Below are 19,336 nucleotides of genomic sequence, written 5' to 3' on the forward strand. Positions count from 1 at the left end.
ACCACATAGTTGGTACATTGTTACTGGCACCCATATGTAGTTCTTTGCATTTTTAAATGTTAAAATTTGCATGCCACCTCTCAGTCCATCTGCCCAACTTTTCTAGATCCTCTTGCAGTAGCGTACTGTCCTTAGCAACCTTCATATCATCTGCAAACTTGGACATTAAACCTGATATACCTTCATCAGTATCATTGATAAATATAGAAAACAATGGGTCTAGTACCAAACCCGGGGGAACTACACTAATAACTGCTCTTTGTGGACTAATAACATTAGTTCACAAAGAGCAGAGTCCATTGATTACCACTGTCTTCTCCCACTCAGACATCCCTTTATCCAAGCAGCAACTTGCCCTTAATGCCATACTTCTCCAGTTTGTACAGCAGTCTTCCATGTGCAACAGTATCAAAAGCTTTCCTGAAATCCAAGTATATGATATCAAAATTATTTTTTGCATCCAGTTCCTTTGTGACCACATTGTATCCAATCAGATTGGTCAGATAAGACTTCCCCTTAACAGACCCATACTGTGTCTGAACTATAACTGCAGTCTTGTCGAGATGATCCTGCAATGCTTCTTTAACCAGTGATTCCATGATTTTCCCTGGAACAGAAGTTAAACTAACAAGTCTGTAATTACTCATGTCACCCTTTGATCCCCTTTGTGAACTGGGGATACATTTGCACATCTCTAGTCTGTAGGGACCTCCTCTGAATCCAAGGCTGTTCTCATAATTATAGTTAAGGATTTGCTTACTTCCTTTGCCGCCTCCTTTAATATAACTGGATAGATCCCATCCATTCCAGGTGCCTTTCTTACGTTTAACTTCAACAATTTCTCCTCCACTTTGCTCTCAGTTATTAGTATTAGTAATGGCCGCATGGTGCAAGAAAGCCTATGGCTTATGCTGCACCAGCCAAAAAAAATAAATAAATAATCCGAACAAAACAATGATCAAAACAAAAAATAAATAATAATTAATAAAAAAAAAAGGAAATTAACTATCATCCTATGCGCTTCCCTTACCCGAAAGTACTGTCCAGATGACCTTTGAATTTCCCCAAACTGTCGGCCTCTACCACTCATGAAGGCAACATTCCAGTAATTTATAACTCGCTGGCTAAAATAAAACTTCCTGCAGTCCAATCTAAACATTTCCCCCCGTAACTTGAATTTATGTCCCCTAGTTCTAGCATCATTTATAATCTTGAAAATTTCATCCTCATTCATTTTACTGATGCCTCTCAGAGCCTTAAACACCTCAATCAAATCTCCTCTAAGGTGTCTAGTTTCCAAACTCTGCAACCCACATATTCGAAGTCTTTCTTCATAAGGACGCCCTTTTGCCGATCTCAACAGGCGAGTTACCCTTCTTTGCACCCTTTCAAGAAGCTCAATGTCTTTCTTTAGGTGAGGTCTCCATACTTGAATACAGTATTCCAAGTGTGGTCTAACATAAGCCTTATATAATGGGATTATCACGTCCCTATCTCTACTTGCAAAAGTTCGATAGATCATCGATAGGACACCATGGGCTTTCCTTGCAACCTGTTTACAATGCTCAGAGAATTTCATGTCTGACCGTATCGTAACACCCAAGTCCCTTTCCTCCAGTACTGGGTTTAGTTGAACTCCACCAAGTGAATAAGTTATTTTGGGATTACTGTTTCCCAGGTGTAATATCTTACACTTTGTTGGATTAAAGCATAGCTGCCATTTTTCTGACCATTCCTGAAGTCTATCTAGGTCTCTCTGAAGAAGCTCAGCTTGACAGTGATCATTAACTACTCTACCAATTTTAACATCTGCAAATTTAGACATCACACCCTCTATCCCTTCATCAATGTCGTTTATGAAAATTAAAAACAACAGTGGTCCTAATACACTGATCCTTGGGGAACCCCACTTCTTACATCAACCCAATCTGAGGAATAGCCATTTATCACAACCCTCCGCCTCCTGCCCTGAAGCCATCCTTCTATCCATCTAAGGATTTTCCCAGTGATTCCAACCTGTTCCAGCTTATAAGCAACCGCTCATGTGGGACTGAGTCAGAAGCTTTGCTGAAATCTAAATAAACAATGTCGAAATTATTCCCTAAATCCAGCTCGTGAGTGACCCTTTCAAAATAGCGAACCAGATTTGTTAAACATGATTTTCCCTTTACAAAACCATGCTGAGTATCCGTGAGAATTTCAATTCGATCCAAATGATCCTGAATTCCACCCTTGATCATTGCCTCCATGATTTTCCCTACTACTGAAGTCAGACTGACAGGTCGATAATTTCCAACTTCACTTTTAGAGCCACCCTTATGTATGGGAGATACATTTGCACTTTTCTAATCCAAGGGAATCTCCCCAGAGTCTAGTGATGCTCGCATAATTAGCCTCAATGGTTCAATGCACTCGCTTGCCGCCTCCCCTAAGATTATAGGGTATATTCCATCAACTCCAGGAGCCTTACTGGTCTGTAGGCTCGAAAGATTTTTCATTAAATAATCTTGCGAAATTTCAATATCATTAATTACATATTTTTTTAACTTCGCTCCCAGAATTTCCCATTGCCACAAAAGGTTTTTCATTTGTAAATATCGATGCAAAATAACTGTTGAGTTCATCTGCAACGGCAGCTGGTGTATTTAATACTATCCCCTTTCCCTTACGTAAAGGTCCGATCTGGTTTGTCCTGCTCTTCTTGGCATTTATATATGTGAAGAATTCTTTATCCTCCCTCTTTGCTCTGTTTGCTAGTGATTTCTCATAAACTGTCTTTGCCTGTCGAACCTTTTCTGTGGCTCTATTACACATCACCTGTTATAGGCTTCAGTACTTCTTATTGCTCTGTAACCTTTCCATGCCACCTTTTTCTGCTCAAGTAATGTGGCAACTTCACTATTCATCCAACTTGGAGCCCTCCTCGTGGAGTATTTTTTTAATGGTATATACGCATACAAGGCATCTGTGATTAATGTTTTAAAAGCGTACCACAGTTCAATTGTATTCATTCTCTGCCCGATATCTACCCAGTTAATAGAGGCCATGTAGTACCTTAAGGCATCGTAATTTCCTTTTCTGAAATTAAAACCCATTCCTTTGCCTTTTACTTCTGCTACCTCTCTCGTCATCATCCACCGTAGAACTCCGTGATCACTTCCTGCTACTGGTTCCTCTACTGTCAGCCCTGTTATGTCATCTGATTCATGTGTGATGAGGAGGTCTAGGATATTCTTTTCTCTAGTACTTTCCCTTGACATGTTGATACAAATAACAGTCATCTAGTTGATTTAAAAATTTTGTTCCCCATGTCGAGTTTCCATTTACTCCAATTAGAGGCAAATTGAAATCACCCATAATAAGGCATTGACGCTTACTTGCCCATTTCTTTTGCATGTAGAGGCTTTTGTCATAATCTTCACAATCACCTGGTCTGTAGATTACTCCTACTCGCATTATACCTTTGTTTCCAACTATCTCACACCATACAGACTCTATACTAGCATGTGAAATGTCTGAATCTGGGAAAGCTATCGTCGCACTCAGGCTGCTTCTGATAAGAAGCATTACCCCACCACCCCTTCTATCTACCCTATCCTTCCTAAATACATTATACAAGCCGTACTTAAACTCATCATCCCCAATTTCTGGGTGGCACCATGTCTCTGTAAGCCCTATTATGTCTGCGTTACTTGTTTTAACCAGCAGTTCGAATTCACTCATTTTATTGACGACACTTCTAATGTTACTGTATAAACAATTAAGATTTACAGTTCTTGTATATTTAACAACCCTAACACAACCCTTGAAGTTTTTTATGATCTCTTCCCTGATATTAGCTACCCGCTCACGTGAAACGTTTCTACCCACAGAACATCTAGATAATACATCCAGTTGGGGTAACAGATAATAACTCTTAAGGTATGTGCAAGAGTTACTTTGACCAATATTATCAGATAATATTGGTCAAAGATAATATATGCCAGTATTATTGAGGATACCTTAAAGGTATCCTCAATAATACTGGCAAAAACATTTGCACCACCTTTGTTTAAGTGTGTCCCGTCTCTACAAAACAAATTCCTTCTACCTACAAGTGTGGGCATTACAAAATCATTTAGCTCCCTGTTAGAGTTTGATAAACTTCTGGCCTCCACTTCCCCACAGAATTCCTTATGTATGAATGTAGATGAAAAATACTCATTGTTTGTCAGCTACTTGAGTAGATCGTCAATAGTCGAACCATTGATATCAAGTGGACCAATCTAATTCATCTCATTCCTTCTAGAGTTTACATAAGTAAAAAAGGCTTTGCTGTTTTTTGTTTGCATCCTTTTTTGTGAACCTTTTTTCTCGCAACTCACGCACTGAAAATGATGAGATTTTGAACCCCTTACAAACATTAAATTTTTTTGTAAACTTGGAAACAGTTTACAGAGAATGCTCTGATGAAAAAAAACAGTTTTCAGGTAATTTTTAAAGTTTCATGAGGAAATGTTTTGCTTGTAGATGAAAAAAAGCGGTCACCTGTCAAATTCCCAAAACCCTCAAAACATCAGTGAAGTCCATATATTCATTCATTCAGATTAATGGCTGAGAAATTCCTCAAGAGATGTCTCTTTGGTTCAGTTTGGGCATGATACTAGTGAGCACAAAGTTTGTTCCATGCATTCTCAAAGATTAAAGACATTATTGAGGCCTCATTGAAACCACTAGGTTGTTCAAGCAAGCTGCAGTGGATTATTTATTTTTTTTACAAAAATTATGACAGGTGACAAATCTTGGCCATATAGATATAACTCAGAGACCAAGGTTCAAGGCTCCTGATGGAAAACAATGTTATCACTAAGATTAAAAAAAAAAAAAAAAAAAAAAGGCATTGCAGTCAAAATCACATGTGAAAGTTATGCTGATTGAATTTTTTGACAAGGGGATGATGCTACCAGAATTTTTTCTCTGAGATATCAGTATTCATTTTGTCACTGTTAATGCTGTCTACTACCAAACATTTTTAAAATCAGTGACAGATGCAGTCTTCCTTAACCCAAAAAATAGCTAAACAGCTCACTGTCATGTGACTTACCTCTGGAAATTTTTGACCAACGAAAACATTTCCATTGTGACACACTCATCATGTTTGCTTGATTTGGCATAATGTGACTTTTGGTTATTCGTGAAATTAAAACAAGGCATGAAAGAAAAATGATTTCTTGATTCAAGAAATACAATCAAACATTATGCACTGTCTAAAAGTATTTTGTAGTAGGCATGACGGAACAAGTGTTTTGTTGCAGGATATCATAGAAGAATAGTCACAATGTAAATGTTTATAATTGAATAAAATTAATTTTTTGTTTTTGCAACATTCACCATACTTTTTTGATTAAACCTTGTATGTTTCAATTAATCAGTGGATAAAAAATGAGGGGAATAAAAAGAGCAAAAATTGGAAAATATGCTCAATTGTTCATATTTTATGTACCACATTTATCCTCTGAATTCCTTTTTGTACAGAATTCTCTTATTTTTTTATTTACATTTTTATTATTAATTATTTTGATGGGTCTTTCAAATTGCCGAACAATGGAAATATTAGTGATTTTAATTATGAATTATGTTGTACTTAAGGTATTCTTGTAAATGAACTGATAGATTGTAATTTAATGTATATGTGCTGTTTTCTGTTATTGTAGAGATCCAAATAGCACTCCTGGCGGAGAAATCATATTTGGTGGTAGTGATCCTGCACATTATAAAGGTAATTTCACTTACCTTCCAGTGGACAGAAAGGCATATTGGCAATTTAAAATGGATGGGTAAGCAAGAAAGGATTTGTTTTGCTATTCTGATTACATCTTATACATTGTGTTTCATCCTGAATTAAACCATTATTTTCAAAATGCACCTGGTCGTCGACTTATGACCTATGCGACTTACGACCGGCCGCACTTACGACCACAAAAAAAAAAAATAATAATAAATTAATTAATCGATGACGGGAGGCCTGAAGACAGCACCAGGCACATACACCCGGTCACTCTCTCTCACATACACCCAGTCGCTTTCAAGTATCTGTTGCGTGTGGTGTATTAATTAAAATTCTACTGAAATACGCATAAAATGTTTAGTAAAAGGAAAATGACTTCATCTACATATATGCCAGCTAAAAAGTCAAGGAAAAACTATTGATTTAGAGTGTAAAATGAAAATTATCCAGCAGTATGAAGGCGGAAAGAAAGTGAATACGATAGCATGTGACTTGAAGTTATCACATTCCACGGTATTGACGATACTTAAGGACAAAGAAAGAATTCGGGAAGCTGTGAAAGGTTCTGCACTTATTAAGTCTACAATTTTAACCAAACAACGACAGGAACCCATCCATGAAATGGAGAAATTGTTGTTTATGTGGATGGAAGATTTAATACAAAAAAATACACCCATGAGCCTTCACACAGTGCAAGCAAAGGCTAGAAGTTTGTTTCAGTTTAAAATCACGCGCCGGAGACGATTACACAGAAGATTTTCAGGCTAGTACTGGGTGGTTTAAGCGTTTTTAAAAAAAGATTTTCTTTGCATAATGTCTCTATAAATAAACATTTCCTACCTCAAACCAAGAACATGGCCCTGATGATGCACAACCCAGCACAAGCAAAGATTGAAAATTGATTTTGTAAATTTCATTTGTATTAATTTTTACATTAATTTTAGATTGTATTTTTGTGTTTACAGTACATTATGTACAATATAATTATAGATTGTAGTTTTGTTTTTTTATAAACAGTATGAATAATAAACCAATTAAAATGTAGAGAACGTTTGAATTTAACCTCATAGAGAGAGAGAGATAGCCTAGGCGTAGAAACGAAGGTATATTCAGTATCGCTAAGTAAAAGATAAAAACATTACTGTATTTAAAATGAAAAATAAAAGATTATAAAAATAAATCATAAAGATGATAAAAAGATTAGAAAGGTTAAAAAATACTGTTAATAAATATATGGCCGACATACGACCAGATCGACTTACGACCTGTCAGTCAGAACGGAAGTCGGTCGTAAGTCGACGACCAACTGTACTGAAGAAAACTATTTTAATTTTTGCATACCATACCTGAGTTGACACAAATATATTTATCATTACATTCTTCAAGTAAATGCAGTCTTCAGATTCAACTTCAAATATATACCGGTGAGTCAAAGCATTATGACCAGTCCTGTCTCCATGAATGGAAACATCCCAAGGCATAGGCGCCTCCGTAGCCAGGTGGGAAGGAGCAGCAGTGCGTAGCACACGCTTCTTGATTAGACCGGGGTTCGAGCCCGTCACCACCAAATACGGAGTATGTGGAAAGGTCAAGGAATGATCACCGCACCGGAGCAATATGGCCTTAGTTGCTAATGCTCCTAAAAACCAAATAACAACAACAATCCCAAGGCATCTAGTGTAACAACCGGTGCGGCACAGGTAGTACAAGTCAGTGCAAAGCCTCTGGAATGGGGAAAGGGATGGATCTGACAGAGTTTGAATGGGGAATGATTTGTGTCACTAGGAAGGCAGAGCCAGCATCTTGCAACTGCAGGCGTTGTCAGCTGCTCAAGGTGAAGGTTCATAGTGAAGTCGTTCTTAGGGAAGGTGTGGTGGGAATGGTCCAAAGATAGACACACAACCACCCAACATGGCAGGATGGGGAGACCACCACTGGTTTACAGTTGAGGTGAACTGCATTGGCATGTACTGTCCAGAACAGCAGATAGTTTGATCCCTGGATACTTTCAACAAGACAATGTCACAAGGCCTGTGTTGTGCAGGAATGGTTTGAGGATCATGTCCAAGCATTCCATGTGATCCCATCTGCCAGATTGCCCCAACATTAATCCCATCAAATATTTCTGGAATGCAGTGGAACACAGTATTTGCCATTGCCTTGGTCTCTTGCTAAACTCGGGGATATCCTTCTGTCCAGCTGGTCCAGGATACCTGAGGATACTTTCCACGATTTCATGGAGTTGATGCCACACTGGATGTAAGTGGTTATCATGGTCAGTTTATTGACCAAAGGCATGTATTGGGTGATGATTTAGTACTGTTTCATGGCTTTTACAACAAAAGCAGTATGCTTTTGTTGTAACAGCCATGAAAGGCTTCCTTACATGTTTCACTTGCCATTTAGGTATTGAGCCAGCTGACCCAAACTGTCACCCATAACTATCCATGAAGGTAACTCAGTCCAGTAATTAATATCTTGCTGGCTAAAGGAAAACTTCATACAGTTCAGTCTAAAACTCTTACCCTGCAATTTCAGCTTCACTCGTTTTATTATTTTCTCTCAGAACATTATAGACTAGGAAGCCAAATTTTAAATAAATAAAATATGGAATGCACTTGCTGAACTGGCAGTATGACACATTCCTGCATAACGTATAGGCAGATTGCCATCATAGTTATTTTAGAAATGTATGGTATCTATTATGGTTGGCGGCAGATTATGATTCTGCTGCCGACCATGGGTGGGGGGGTCCATTCCTGAAAACTGCTGTTTGGCAAAATCAACAGTTGGCAAAACTAAGATTGCATAGAAAATGTGCAAACAATAAATATGCCAATAAAATACAGTAATGCAAAAAAAACAGTAAATTTCATTTTCCAGTTATACAATGTGAAAATGATAAGATTGACAATAAATAATAAAGGTAACAAAGTGATAGAACAAGACATACAGATACTCATAAAAAGCTGACTATCCCCCTAGGTTGCACTTTAATTTGTTGCAGTGAATAATGCTCTTCTCACACTTCTCTATCTTCAAAAACATTAAAAAGAAAAAGTCCAAAATATGCCCAGGAAAATTGTAGCTATTTAGTCAAAAACATGAAATCTAAACAGAGGAAATATGTCCATACACAATATTTACATATGGTACCAGATTACTGGATGAATGACTGCTGCAGCCTACATTGTAAAGGTAGGCTGCAAGTTCTCAAATTTGTGTAACCCATCACCTTGGTCTGCTGTGACCCTCAAAAATCCACTCAGTAAAAGCCATTCTAGCATACACCTACCGAGTTTTTCCATTAAGAGGCCCATCTAGGCCTATATTAGGATTTTGTTTTCCAAATAGAAGCCCATGGGCTTTTATTGGGGATAAATAATGCGCTTTCTCGTAACATACCGTATATCGGCGCTCTGCGCATGCCCGAGATGTCATTGCAATAGATGTGAACTGCACGTCTTTACTCGTTGTCAGAATATTTAACCCTTAAAAATGGAAAATAAAAAGTCTAGTAAACGAAAATCGTACACTATCCAGGAAAAACTATAGTTTGTGACACGTTTAAAAGCGGGGGAAAGTCAAAATTCGATATCGCAACAAACAGGCATTGACAGGAAAAATCTTCGCCATTGGTTGCAACAAGAAGCAGAATTATTGAAGCTGGTTAAAAAATGTAAACACAAACGTCTTGAGGGCACAGGAAGGAAGGCGTTTTATCCCGAAATTGAGAAAAAACTATTTGAATTTTTCAAAAAGGAACGAAATAACCACCGATCAGTTACCTATAACACATTGCGAAACTATATTCTCTCACCAGAATTTGGCCTTAAAATACCACCTGCTTTTAAAGTAAGCAACAAGTTCTTATTTGGATGGACTAGGAGACATCGGATTAGAGCACGTAAAATAACTCATCATGGACAAGAAGTACCAGCGACCAATATAAATCAAAAATTGCAAATTATCCTTAAACAATCATGGACTTGAAATTGAATCTGATGATCTGGCTGCTAGTGATGGAAGTGATGAAGAATTAATGGAATTGGATGAAGACGAAAACAACAATTCTTCCACTACTAACTCAGATTGCTCTGATACAACAGGTTCTGAATGAAAATTACTAATATAAATAATTCTCATCTTGCAATTATTATTTGTCTTATATATTTATATATTTTTTAAGATAATAAGAATAATTTTTAATTTCATACTGTTCTATTGTTGCAATATTTAAAATAAAAATAACCTTTCATTAATCAAATATTATTTAAAATAAAAATAGCCTTTCATTAATCAATAAATATTATTTCAAAATAAACCTGTTTCCGTTAAGAAGCCCATAGGCTTCTATTTAGGGACATGAGAACCTTAAAAATGCAAAAACCAAATACAAGCCCATGGGCTTCTTAACGGAAAAACCCGGTACAGAGTGATTGCCATGTTCAGTGGCAGTCACGAATGTAGCGTGTTAACCAAGCACAACTTGATCCACGAAAGTTAGGAAACCTCTGGGGTAGAGCATAAATCAAATCAAACTCGCAAGCCCCTGGTCCTGTTGTCGTTGCTGTCTTATAAAAACCAAAATTATTTAACTATTGTCCTGTTCTCCCAGTTATTATTATTCCAGAATTATTATAGGTCATCCAGCCCTTTACTGAACTGTCTCACCTGCTCTGTGAAATTCTCTGTCTTTGTCATAAATTTGCTTTCATCCTTGATATTGCCTTCTGACTAATCAGTATTTGTCCTTGGGCAGGAGTCTCAAAAGATCTGTTGTTTTTAGTAGCATACTCAAGACTCTTCTTTAGTACCACTAAATCAGTCGGGGTCTTATGAATCAGAATATGGCAAGCATCATTTGAGATGGTCCTGCATGTACTCTATGACAAAGTAAGATATTGTCTGACCAGAATATTAGTGTTTTCCTGAACTACACACCACAAACATAAATAATGATTGGGACACATATGCAAATAAAGTATTTTTACTTTATATCAAGTGAATCACCTTTACTTTATCTCTCAGATACTTCGCTTGGTACGCAAAGGACGACTTGTATTGGGAGGCATACTCTACTTGTTATTTTACCTCAGAGGCACAGAGTGTAGGCATACTTTACATACAGAAGGATGACATGGTGGGGATGTCTTGCTTACGAAGCTCAAACCAAGCACTAATCTGAACCAAAACTGATTTAGGCCCATTTCTAATTTTGCTCAAGATGCAGCATGTACAATCACCAGTAAGCCATTTGCATAAGCTTTCAAATTAATGTTCACTGTTAATATTCAAAAATAACATAATGCATGGACTGTTTCTGTGAACACTGTTGGATAGCTTCCTACATTCTTTCAACTCAGTAGCTTCTCTTAACTTTCCCATGAGGTTTCTGTAGCATTCACCAGTGATGCTGTTGCTTTTTGGGAGGTAAGCTGTAATGATGATAACTTTAGAGATCACTCAAAAGAATAACATGACCTTGTTGGCAGACAGTTGAGCCTTGCCGTGTCTCGAGGTTAGTGAAGATGAATGTTTCCGTTGTTTGCTCATCTGTTTTGTTTCTAGTTATAGTGTGATGAACCAAGAATTCATCCATCATTACAATTTCTCAAAATACCAATAATACTCTCTCTTTACAACACTCCAACTATTGTCCAATTGTGAAGAATTCTTTTTTGAGGAGGTGTCAATGTCCCATCAGGTTGCCATCGTAGACATGTGCAAGAACTTGTGCATTATGGCAGAAACACCCACGTCTAACTTTCAGTTCAATTTCTATAAAATTTATAGTTACAAGTCTGTCTTCAAGGACTAGCTGTTTCACTTTAGCCACACTGGCAGGATCTGTGGCTAAGATAGGTTTCCTTTCTTTTGGGTGTGCACAAAGTGCACACCCAAAAGGGTGTGTTCAGGTGTTTTGCAAACACTTGAACTGGCTTTTCCAATTTTTCAGTCTCATGTGATGGGTAGCCATCTCCACATATGTTTTCATTTCCTTATAGATTTATTTTATTTCATTTGCTTTGCAAATGAAAAACTTTTGTAACAGATTGGATCTCAACCTTTGCCATCATATCACCTCTCACTCTATTCCTGACTAGTTTAATAACCAGTGGATCTAGAAAAACAAATAAATATACATTAACTTATGAGACTTATTAGAATATACATACATAATATCAGATCTCTCAACTCAAATATTTCTAGGCGAGGATAAATAGTTATTGTACACACATCATAATTGAGCATCCTCTTGTTTATCCCTTTCTATCAGTAATTTTTTTTTTGTCACTAGTCTTTCTAAAAGTTTTAACTTTCAGCTTAAGCATTTAGAGGCCAAACAGTTTTCAAAAACTCCTAGCTGCTCTTCACTAGGGTTTTTTTTTTTTTTTTAATATATTTCTCAAGATTTCCTTTAATCAACAAAACATTACATAACCCCTGACTTGTAACGTGTGCCTTATGTATGCAATAAAGCAACGTAAAGCAACTAAAGTTAAATGCTTCTAAAAACCAAATAACAAATAACAAAAAAATGGTATCTGTAAATCTTTAAAATCCACATATAAAATACTTTAATGTTTATTTTTTTATAGAATGTCTGTGAATGGTAAAAAAGGTGTCTATTGTGCTGGTGGATGTGAAGCAATTGCTGATACAGGCACTTCACTAATTGCTGGTCCTACTGCTGAAGTGAATAAACTGAATCAAGAAATTGGGGCAACTCCAATGGCCATGGGTGAAGTAATTATCATTTTTCAAAGCTAAATGTTATATTAATCAAATTTATATTATTTATAATATAAATGCTTATTATTTGATCAATGTCAAATTATTTGATTATTATTTGATCAATGTCCAAGTTCTTTCTGTTTTTTTTTTTTTTTTTTTTCCCCCCCAAGTTGAAAGCTAATACCAGTGAACACTCCCTAATGGCTATTTTGAAGTCTTCAGTGCTTCTTATCTGCATCTTGGTAACTTTCTTGTTCATGGTCCCACAGACTTAACAGACACCATCTTGCTGATGTATTTCAATTTGGGATTCCTCTCAAGCAGTGTAGATCAAACTATATTTGCAACACTCACTCAAAGTGCAGAGAAATTAAAAATATTGCGAACATGCTTTTGTTTAGCATATAAACTGTGCTCACCCTGTATGATTTATCTTGACATTAAACTACTTCATACAGCTTATTCCAGTTTTTAAGCTGTTGCTATTTTAAGAATGCAAGGTATTTTGTGTGTGTTAGATTAGTATATTTTCATATGCTTATTCCTGTGACACAGAAAAAATTATTTATACCAGTTACTGGAAAAGAAGTTGCTTTACCCATGTTATTTGTAAAAATTTATTTTATTTATGAAACTCTAATTTGTGATTACAAATCTTTTAGAATATTTTGATAAACTAATAATAAAACTAATAAATTACATGTGTGAAGATGTGCGGCATTCTTAACAGCACTTCTAACACCAAACAGGGTCAGGTTATGACTGTTTCTTGGTCACATCTGATTCAGGAAGCTGTGTGCACCAGTTTCAAACAGCTGTATCTCCATATCCATTGAGAATTGGACATGTTTATATGAACTTTTTTACTCAGAATAATCAATACTATAACCTCTCAAAATATTTACTATTCCTCCTGAATCACCCTGTATATCTAAGAATAATAATATCAAAAATAAATTAATTTAAATTTAATAAAAACAAAAGCCTTGTCTAACAATACAGTAATAGGAATAACACATTTTTTAAAGATTTTATTTTATTTGTAAGATAAACTAAGAGAAAAGCAATTAATGGAAATGAAAATATTGTACAGTATATATTTTGATATATACAATATTTTAGCATCACAGTAAAAAGAATTGCAATCTTAATATAAATAAGACATACAAACCTTTAACTTTTTAATAAATTAATATAATTTAAAGAAAGAATTCAGTGTTGTTTGCACAGTTTTTCTCCTATATGCAATAGTTTTTTCTTTATCGTTACTGCAGGCCAACACATTCTCTATTATGCTCAATGCATTTTGGGCATTTGTTTTAGATGTGCGTGCACTTCTTCACTGTCGCTGGTAATAAAAACATCCTTTTGTTTAGTGCTCAGCAGCTCTTCTGGTGTTGGTGTTGTTGTTGGTAGCAACTTCATCATCCACCTTCACAAACTCTTCGGATTCGCCGACAAAATCCATATGCTCCTTCAATTCCCCCATTCCTCAATGTTGCTATAACATTCGTCTGCTGGACCATGTTTTTCAGTGATATTCTCTCTGAAGCAGTTGATTGTTAAACTTGATGCAATACTGTCCCAAGCAATAACAAGATTATGTATTATATCCAAGGCATTCCAATTTGGCTGCAAATTGTTCCCTCCTCCTTTGTTGCACAGCAAGTACCTTATTAGGCAGCTCTGTATGCTCTCTTGAGGTTATAAATAATGCCTTGATTCAGTGGCTGCATAAAACTGGTGGTATTGGGAGATAAAAACAACAGCCATATATATGTCAACTTAAGTGTCTCGGCAGAATGTCATGTACAATGATCTAGAATCATCAAAATGTTCCTTTTTTTTCTGAAGCCATTCTTCTGTCCACTTTTGATAACCAAATCTGAAAAATTGTGACCATAAGCCAAGCACTTCTATTGGCCTTATAATTACAGGGAAGTTGGTTAACTTCTTTAAAACATCTTGGCTTGGAAAACTTACCAATTTTGTACTGCCATCTGAATTACAGCATAACAGAACAGTCACTAAGCTTTGTATTTCAGAAGCAATAAGTGTGAAGACACAATTACCACTTGTATATCATTTGTATACTATTTCTGATTTGTGGACACTTGATGACATTAACTCAAGAGTCTTCAACCTATAAGCTACATGCAGACTGTATCCGTGTAGGCATCCCCTAAGTGTTACATTGTTCATCTTGCTATAATGTATCATTTTACAATGCACATTTCAAGTTATACATATTTATTTGACATTTTCTACCATTACCACAAAAATTCAAAGTTATAGGTAGAAACCCACATATTGTCATGTTAATACTGTCACCAGCATCATTACAGAGTATGGTTGTCCATGAGTACACATTGCATATTTTGATATGTTATATATTTTGTGTGTAAATATTTATACATAGTTCCTATGTATACTACATCTTACTGTAAAAGATGTTACTACTCTTGCTGTAAAAGATGAATGCAAAAAAAAATAATAAAAAAAGGTGATAGTGTTAAGAAAAACGGAAAGTGTTAAAACATTGAAATAAAAATGGAAGTTTTAAAGTTTTGGCATATATGGTTTCTGACAAGGATCTCGATATTGAAGCAGTTTAAAAGAAAATTAGATGATCTGATATGTAGTTACAGATTTATTTTAGAAGATAAAAAAAATTCCTTAAAAACGCTGGCCCCAGTGCAAGAAGAACCCCCTTCCCTTTCCTTCAAGAAAAATTAGCCATCAGAAATAACTTTTGAGTTATTTAGCATTAGCATTAGTAGAGGCATTTGATGCAAGAAAGCAAGCTTATGCAGCATCAGCCAAAAAAATTAAAGTAAAATAAATAAATAAAAAATAACCACTTCACCCCTCTGTTCATTCGAAATACCTGTCCAGCCGAGCCTTAAACTTATTTAGGCTATCAACTTCCACGACAAGGGATGGAAGTCTGTTCCACCTACCAACCACCCGCTGGCTAAAGGCAAATTTCCGCACATCTATCCTACATCTGTCTTTCCTCAATTTGAATTTATGCCCTCTCAGGTGATTATTCTGAGCAAGAGGAAGAATCCCATCAGCATTGAGCATGCTCAAACCATTCAAGGCTTTGTACACCTCTATCAGATCACCTCGCTGCTGCCTAGTCTCCAGACACTGTAATTCGCAAAACTTAAGCCTTTCTTCGTAAGAGCACCCCTTTGTTCCATTCACTAATCTTGTTGCCCTTCTCTGTACTCGTTCCAGCAGCTCTACATCCTTCTTGAAATGAGGTCTCTAGGCCTGTATACAGTACTCTAGGTGTGGCCTGACCATTGCCTTATACAAGGGAATAATCACCTCCTTATCCCTGCTAGAAAAATTCCTATATATCATTGACACCATGAGCTACTCTTGCAGCCCGTCTGCACTGCTCAGATAACTTCATATCTGCCTGCACAACCACCCCCAGGTCCCTTTCATTCTCTACCACTGTCAGTGTAGTACCACAGAGTTGATACGTTGCTCTGGGGTTGCTGTTTCCCATATGTAGTACTTTACATTTGTCAATGTTAAACTTCATTTGCCACCTCTCAGCCCATCTGCTCAACCTTTCCAGATCCTGTTGCAGCAGCATAGTGTCAGTAGTGTCCTTGACAACCCTGCCAACCTTCGTATCATCTGCAAACTTGGACGATACAAAGTTATTTGAGAAATAACTTGTTAATGTGTTATTTACCAATCAGTGTACTATGTACTGTATTGTTCAAAATAAGTTTGAGAATGGGGTAAGTAATGATAATACTACTCTGCATGGTTTTAAATGTTTATAAACTAATAGCTGTTTTTAGCTCAGTTTTTCACACAGATTTCAGGAATGTTATTTGTTTTTTTTTCTATCACATACAAATCACCTAAGTTGATATCATGGGTTATATTATTGAATGTATAAAGTTAGGAGTAAATGGTGGGAATTTGTACAGAAATTAAATCTTCACATGTTGGCAACACTGCCTTCACTCATTTGTTTAGTGATCCTGAGAGCTCCATGCAGCAGTGTTTCAGTGTAAGCTCAGTTTATTTTTGAGGTTATCTTGTCAAACTTGTACTGAAAAGTGAGTAAAATGTCTTCAAGTGTTTAATCTGAACTTACTTTGTTGTATTTGTGGAAGTTATGTAATCCTCAAGCAGAGGTAAGATATTACAGAATTTGTGAAAAATGCATATTGTGCTTATTTTGGAATGAAACTTGGTGACAAAAGTGGTCTCCATGTAAAGTTTGCCCAACCTATATTGAAGCTTCGAGATTGTGGAATCTGGCTACACCAAAATGCCTTGCTTTTTGTGTGAGTGGGACAGTCGAGAAAGGTGTAAGCACTGGGACGTCCGAGGTCTGGCCAAAGAGGGGAGTTTATTGTGTGGGTCAAAGAACATAGTTCATAAACCACTGGTAGACCCAAAAACTGTCCTTTTTTTCCACCTTGTATATCAGACTGGGTTTGATGAAACAGTTTGTGAAAGTTTTTTACCTCAGGAAGGTCCCTACTTCAACTACCTTTATACTGAATTCCATCGATTACCCCAGAGAAGCTAAAACAAGGTATTTTTGGTGGACCTGAAATTCCTAAACTGATGAAGGACTGAGATTTTGAGGGAACTATGAATAAAATAGAAAAACAGGCATGGATTAACTTCAGGTTTGTTGTTGAGAACTTCTTAGAGAACAGTAAGGATCTGGACATACATTTGAAAATATGTTGGAAAACTTCAAGAAGTTGGGCTGCAACATGAGAGGTTTCACCAGGACATTAAAGACATGGAGATGAGGTAACAGGGGAGGTAGAATGTCAACATGATGGCTGACTATTGCTGGATGCCGAAGAGGTACTGTGTAGTAGAAAGATCTGTAAGAAAAATCAAAGAAACGAAAATTTGATTGATCATTGATCATTTTTTAAAATGAGAGGTGTGGGTTTAGTGGACTTTTTACCACATTGCCCTTTTTAATAGTATTTTAAACATGTATTTAAATATAAAAGTCTGGTAAAAGTAGCATTTTGTTATTTCAGTGCACAAAAGTTTTCTGCCAAAATTAATAAAAATTTGCAAATAATCAAATTTTCTTTTATGATTTTTAAAGAAACTTGATGTGATGGATACAAATGGAAGTAATTTTTGAAATCAGCAATTAGAAAATGATTGAAAAACACCCTTTCTGAGAAAATGTCAGTGAATATTTTTGAAAATGCAGAGTAGTGTAATTTATAGATTTTGGGGAACCTGTCCATGACTGTTATATTCATATAACAGTGTGCATTCATATAATATAATAGTGTGCATATTCGCTATGATTTATGTATTCAATGGATATTCTAAGCAGTTTGTATATAAATATAATTAATGTCTCCAATTAGATTGTTAGATTCCTCTGGATGCCTGTAACAGGAATTATATCCGTGTAAAAATTTTGTGAATAAAAAATTTTATTATTATTATTTCTACTACACACCATTTTTTTCAGAATCCTGCATAATAACAGGAATTGCCTGCCTGTTAAGTTTAAAATTGGAGTGTCACAAATTAATTTTACCACTAACTTTTGAAAGTATTTATTTTTAATAGTATTTGATTTTTCTGTATTTGCTTTCTTTTGATATTTGTATTTTCCTCACTATTTAATAATATTATTACAGTTGTGCCCCCGTATCCACTTTTTCAGTTACTCGCAGTTAACCACGTTACTACTCGCGTGTCCAACACGATGCTTCCCTTTATTTTTTACATGTGCGTATGGTTTGGTCATTAACACTATAATAGTTCTTTAAGAATTTAATGGATGCGCCGTTTTCAAACTTTTGAATAATTTCAAGGTTTTGTTTAATTTGAAAGCACAACTCTTGCATTTGCCCATCATTTTAGCAATTTCTAAACGGGGAAAAAAAAAAAACCGACGTCCCTGACATAAATAACGAAACAAAATTTGTCCTTTTGCGGTGTAACGGAACGCAACAGTCAATGCAACGCACTAAATCAAACTAAACATTTGTTGGTCTTTTTTTTTTGTGTTTTTTTGACAGCGGGGGTTGCAAGATAATAGGTACACTAATCTCCCAATGATGACTTATAACGCCAGTTCTTGTAACTTATTTACGACTTGCAAAACATCTGTTTATACCTATTCTAGTTATTACTTGAACTTTATGATTTTTGATCTTTTTTTTTTTTTTTTTTTTTTTTTTTTTGAAAGTTGGAGTCTTGAAGTGTCCTGGTAAATGGTAATGTCTTACTGTGTGTTTAATTTATCAATTAAACTTTATTATACGTATGTATGTTCAAGAAAATCACGTTATATATGGGATCAGCAGGTGTTTGCTTATATCTGCGGTTTCAGCCATCCATGGTAGGTCTTGGAACGTATCCCCAAGGTCTTATTGTATAACCAAATAATAAGAATGTTAGGTGTTATATAATAATTGAATTGTTGGATTTTTCTATTTAATTATTAAATGGAAAAAATTAAACTTTAAATAGAAACGTTGCTAACAAAAATTAAATTTAATTCGAAAGATGTATAATTAAAGGTAAGGCCACTGTTCTTGTGGCCTGCTTCCCATGAGAATCCATATGGCCTGCAACCTTCAGTATTTATGTTTTGGTTCCTGTCTTAAGAAAGTCAAATGCCCTGACATAATGAATATCAGTATCAAAACATATGACAATATGACACAATTATGAATTTTAATTTATTACATTACTTCCTGAAAGAAGTTTGAAAAGCCTTGTTAATTTCATCTTTGTGTTTAACCCTTTTTATTTGTTCTTAATTTAAAGATGGAAGAGCCTAGAGGTTCTTCC

General features: G+C 35.7%; 1 protein-coding gene across 1 annotated transcript in view; it reads left to right on the forward strand.

Moving 5' to 3' along the window:
• Positions 1-19,336, forward strand: part of LOC150077500 (lysosomal aspartic protease-like) — a 137,783-nt gene that overhangs the window by 109,328 nt on the left and 9,119 nt on the right. Inside the window, exons 6-7 of the mRNA XM_090386387.1 lie at positions 5,694-5,816; positions 12,370-12,517. Of these exons, the coding sequence (XP_090242513.1) occupies positions 5,694-5,816; positions 12,370-12,517 (271 nt within the window). The remainder of the gene's footprint in view (positions 1-5,693; positions 5,817-12,369; positions 12,518-19,336) is intronic.

This window comes from Mastigoproctus giganteus, chromosome 12, assembly GCF_048544385.1.
Source record: "Mastigoproctus giganteus isolate SK-2022 chromosome 12, ASM4854438v1, whole genome shotgun sequence".
Lineage (NCBI taxonomy): Eukaryota > Metazoa > Arthropoda > Arachnida > Uropygi > Thelyphonidae > Mastigoproctus > Mastigoproctus giganteus.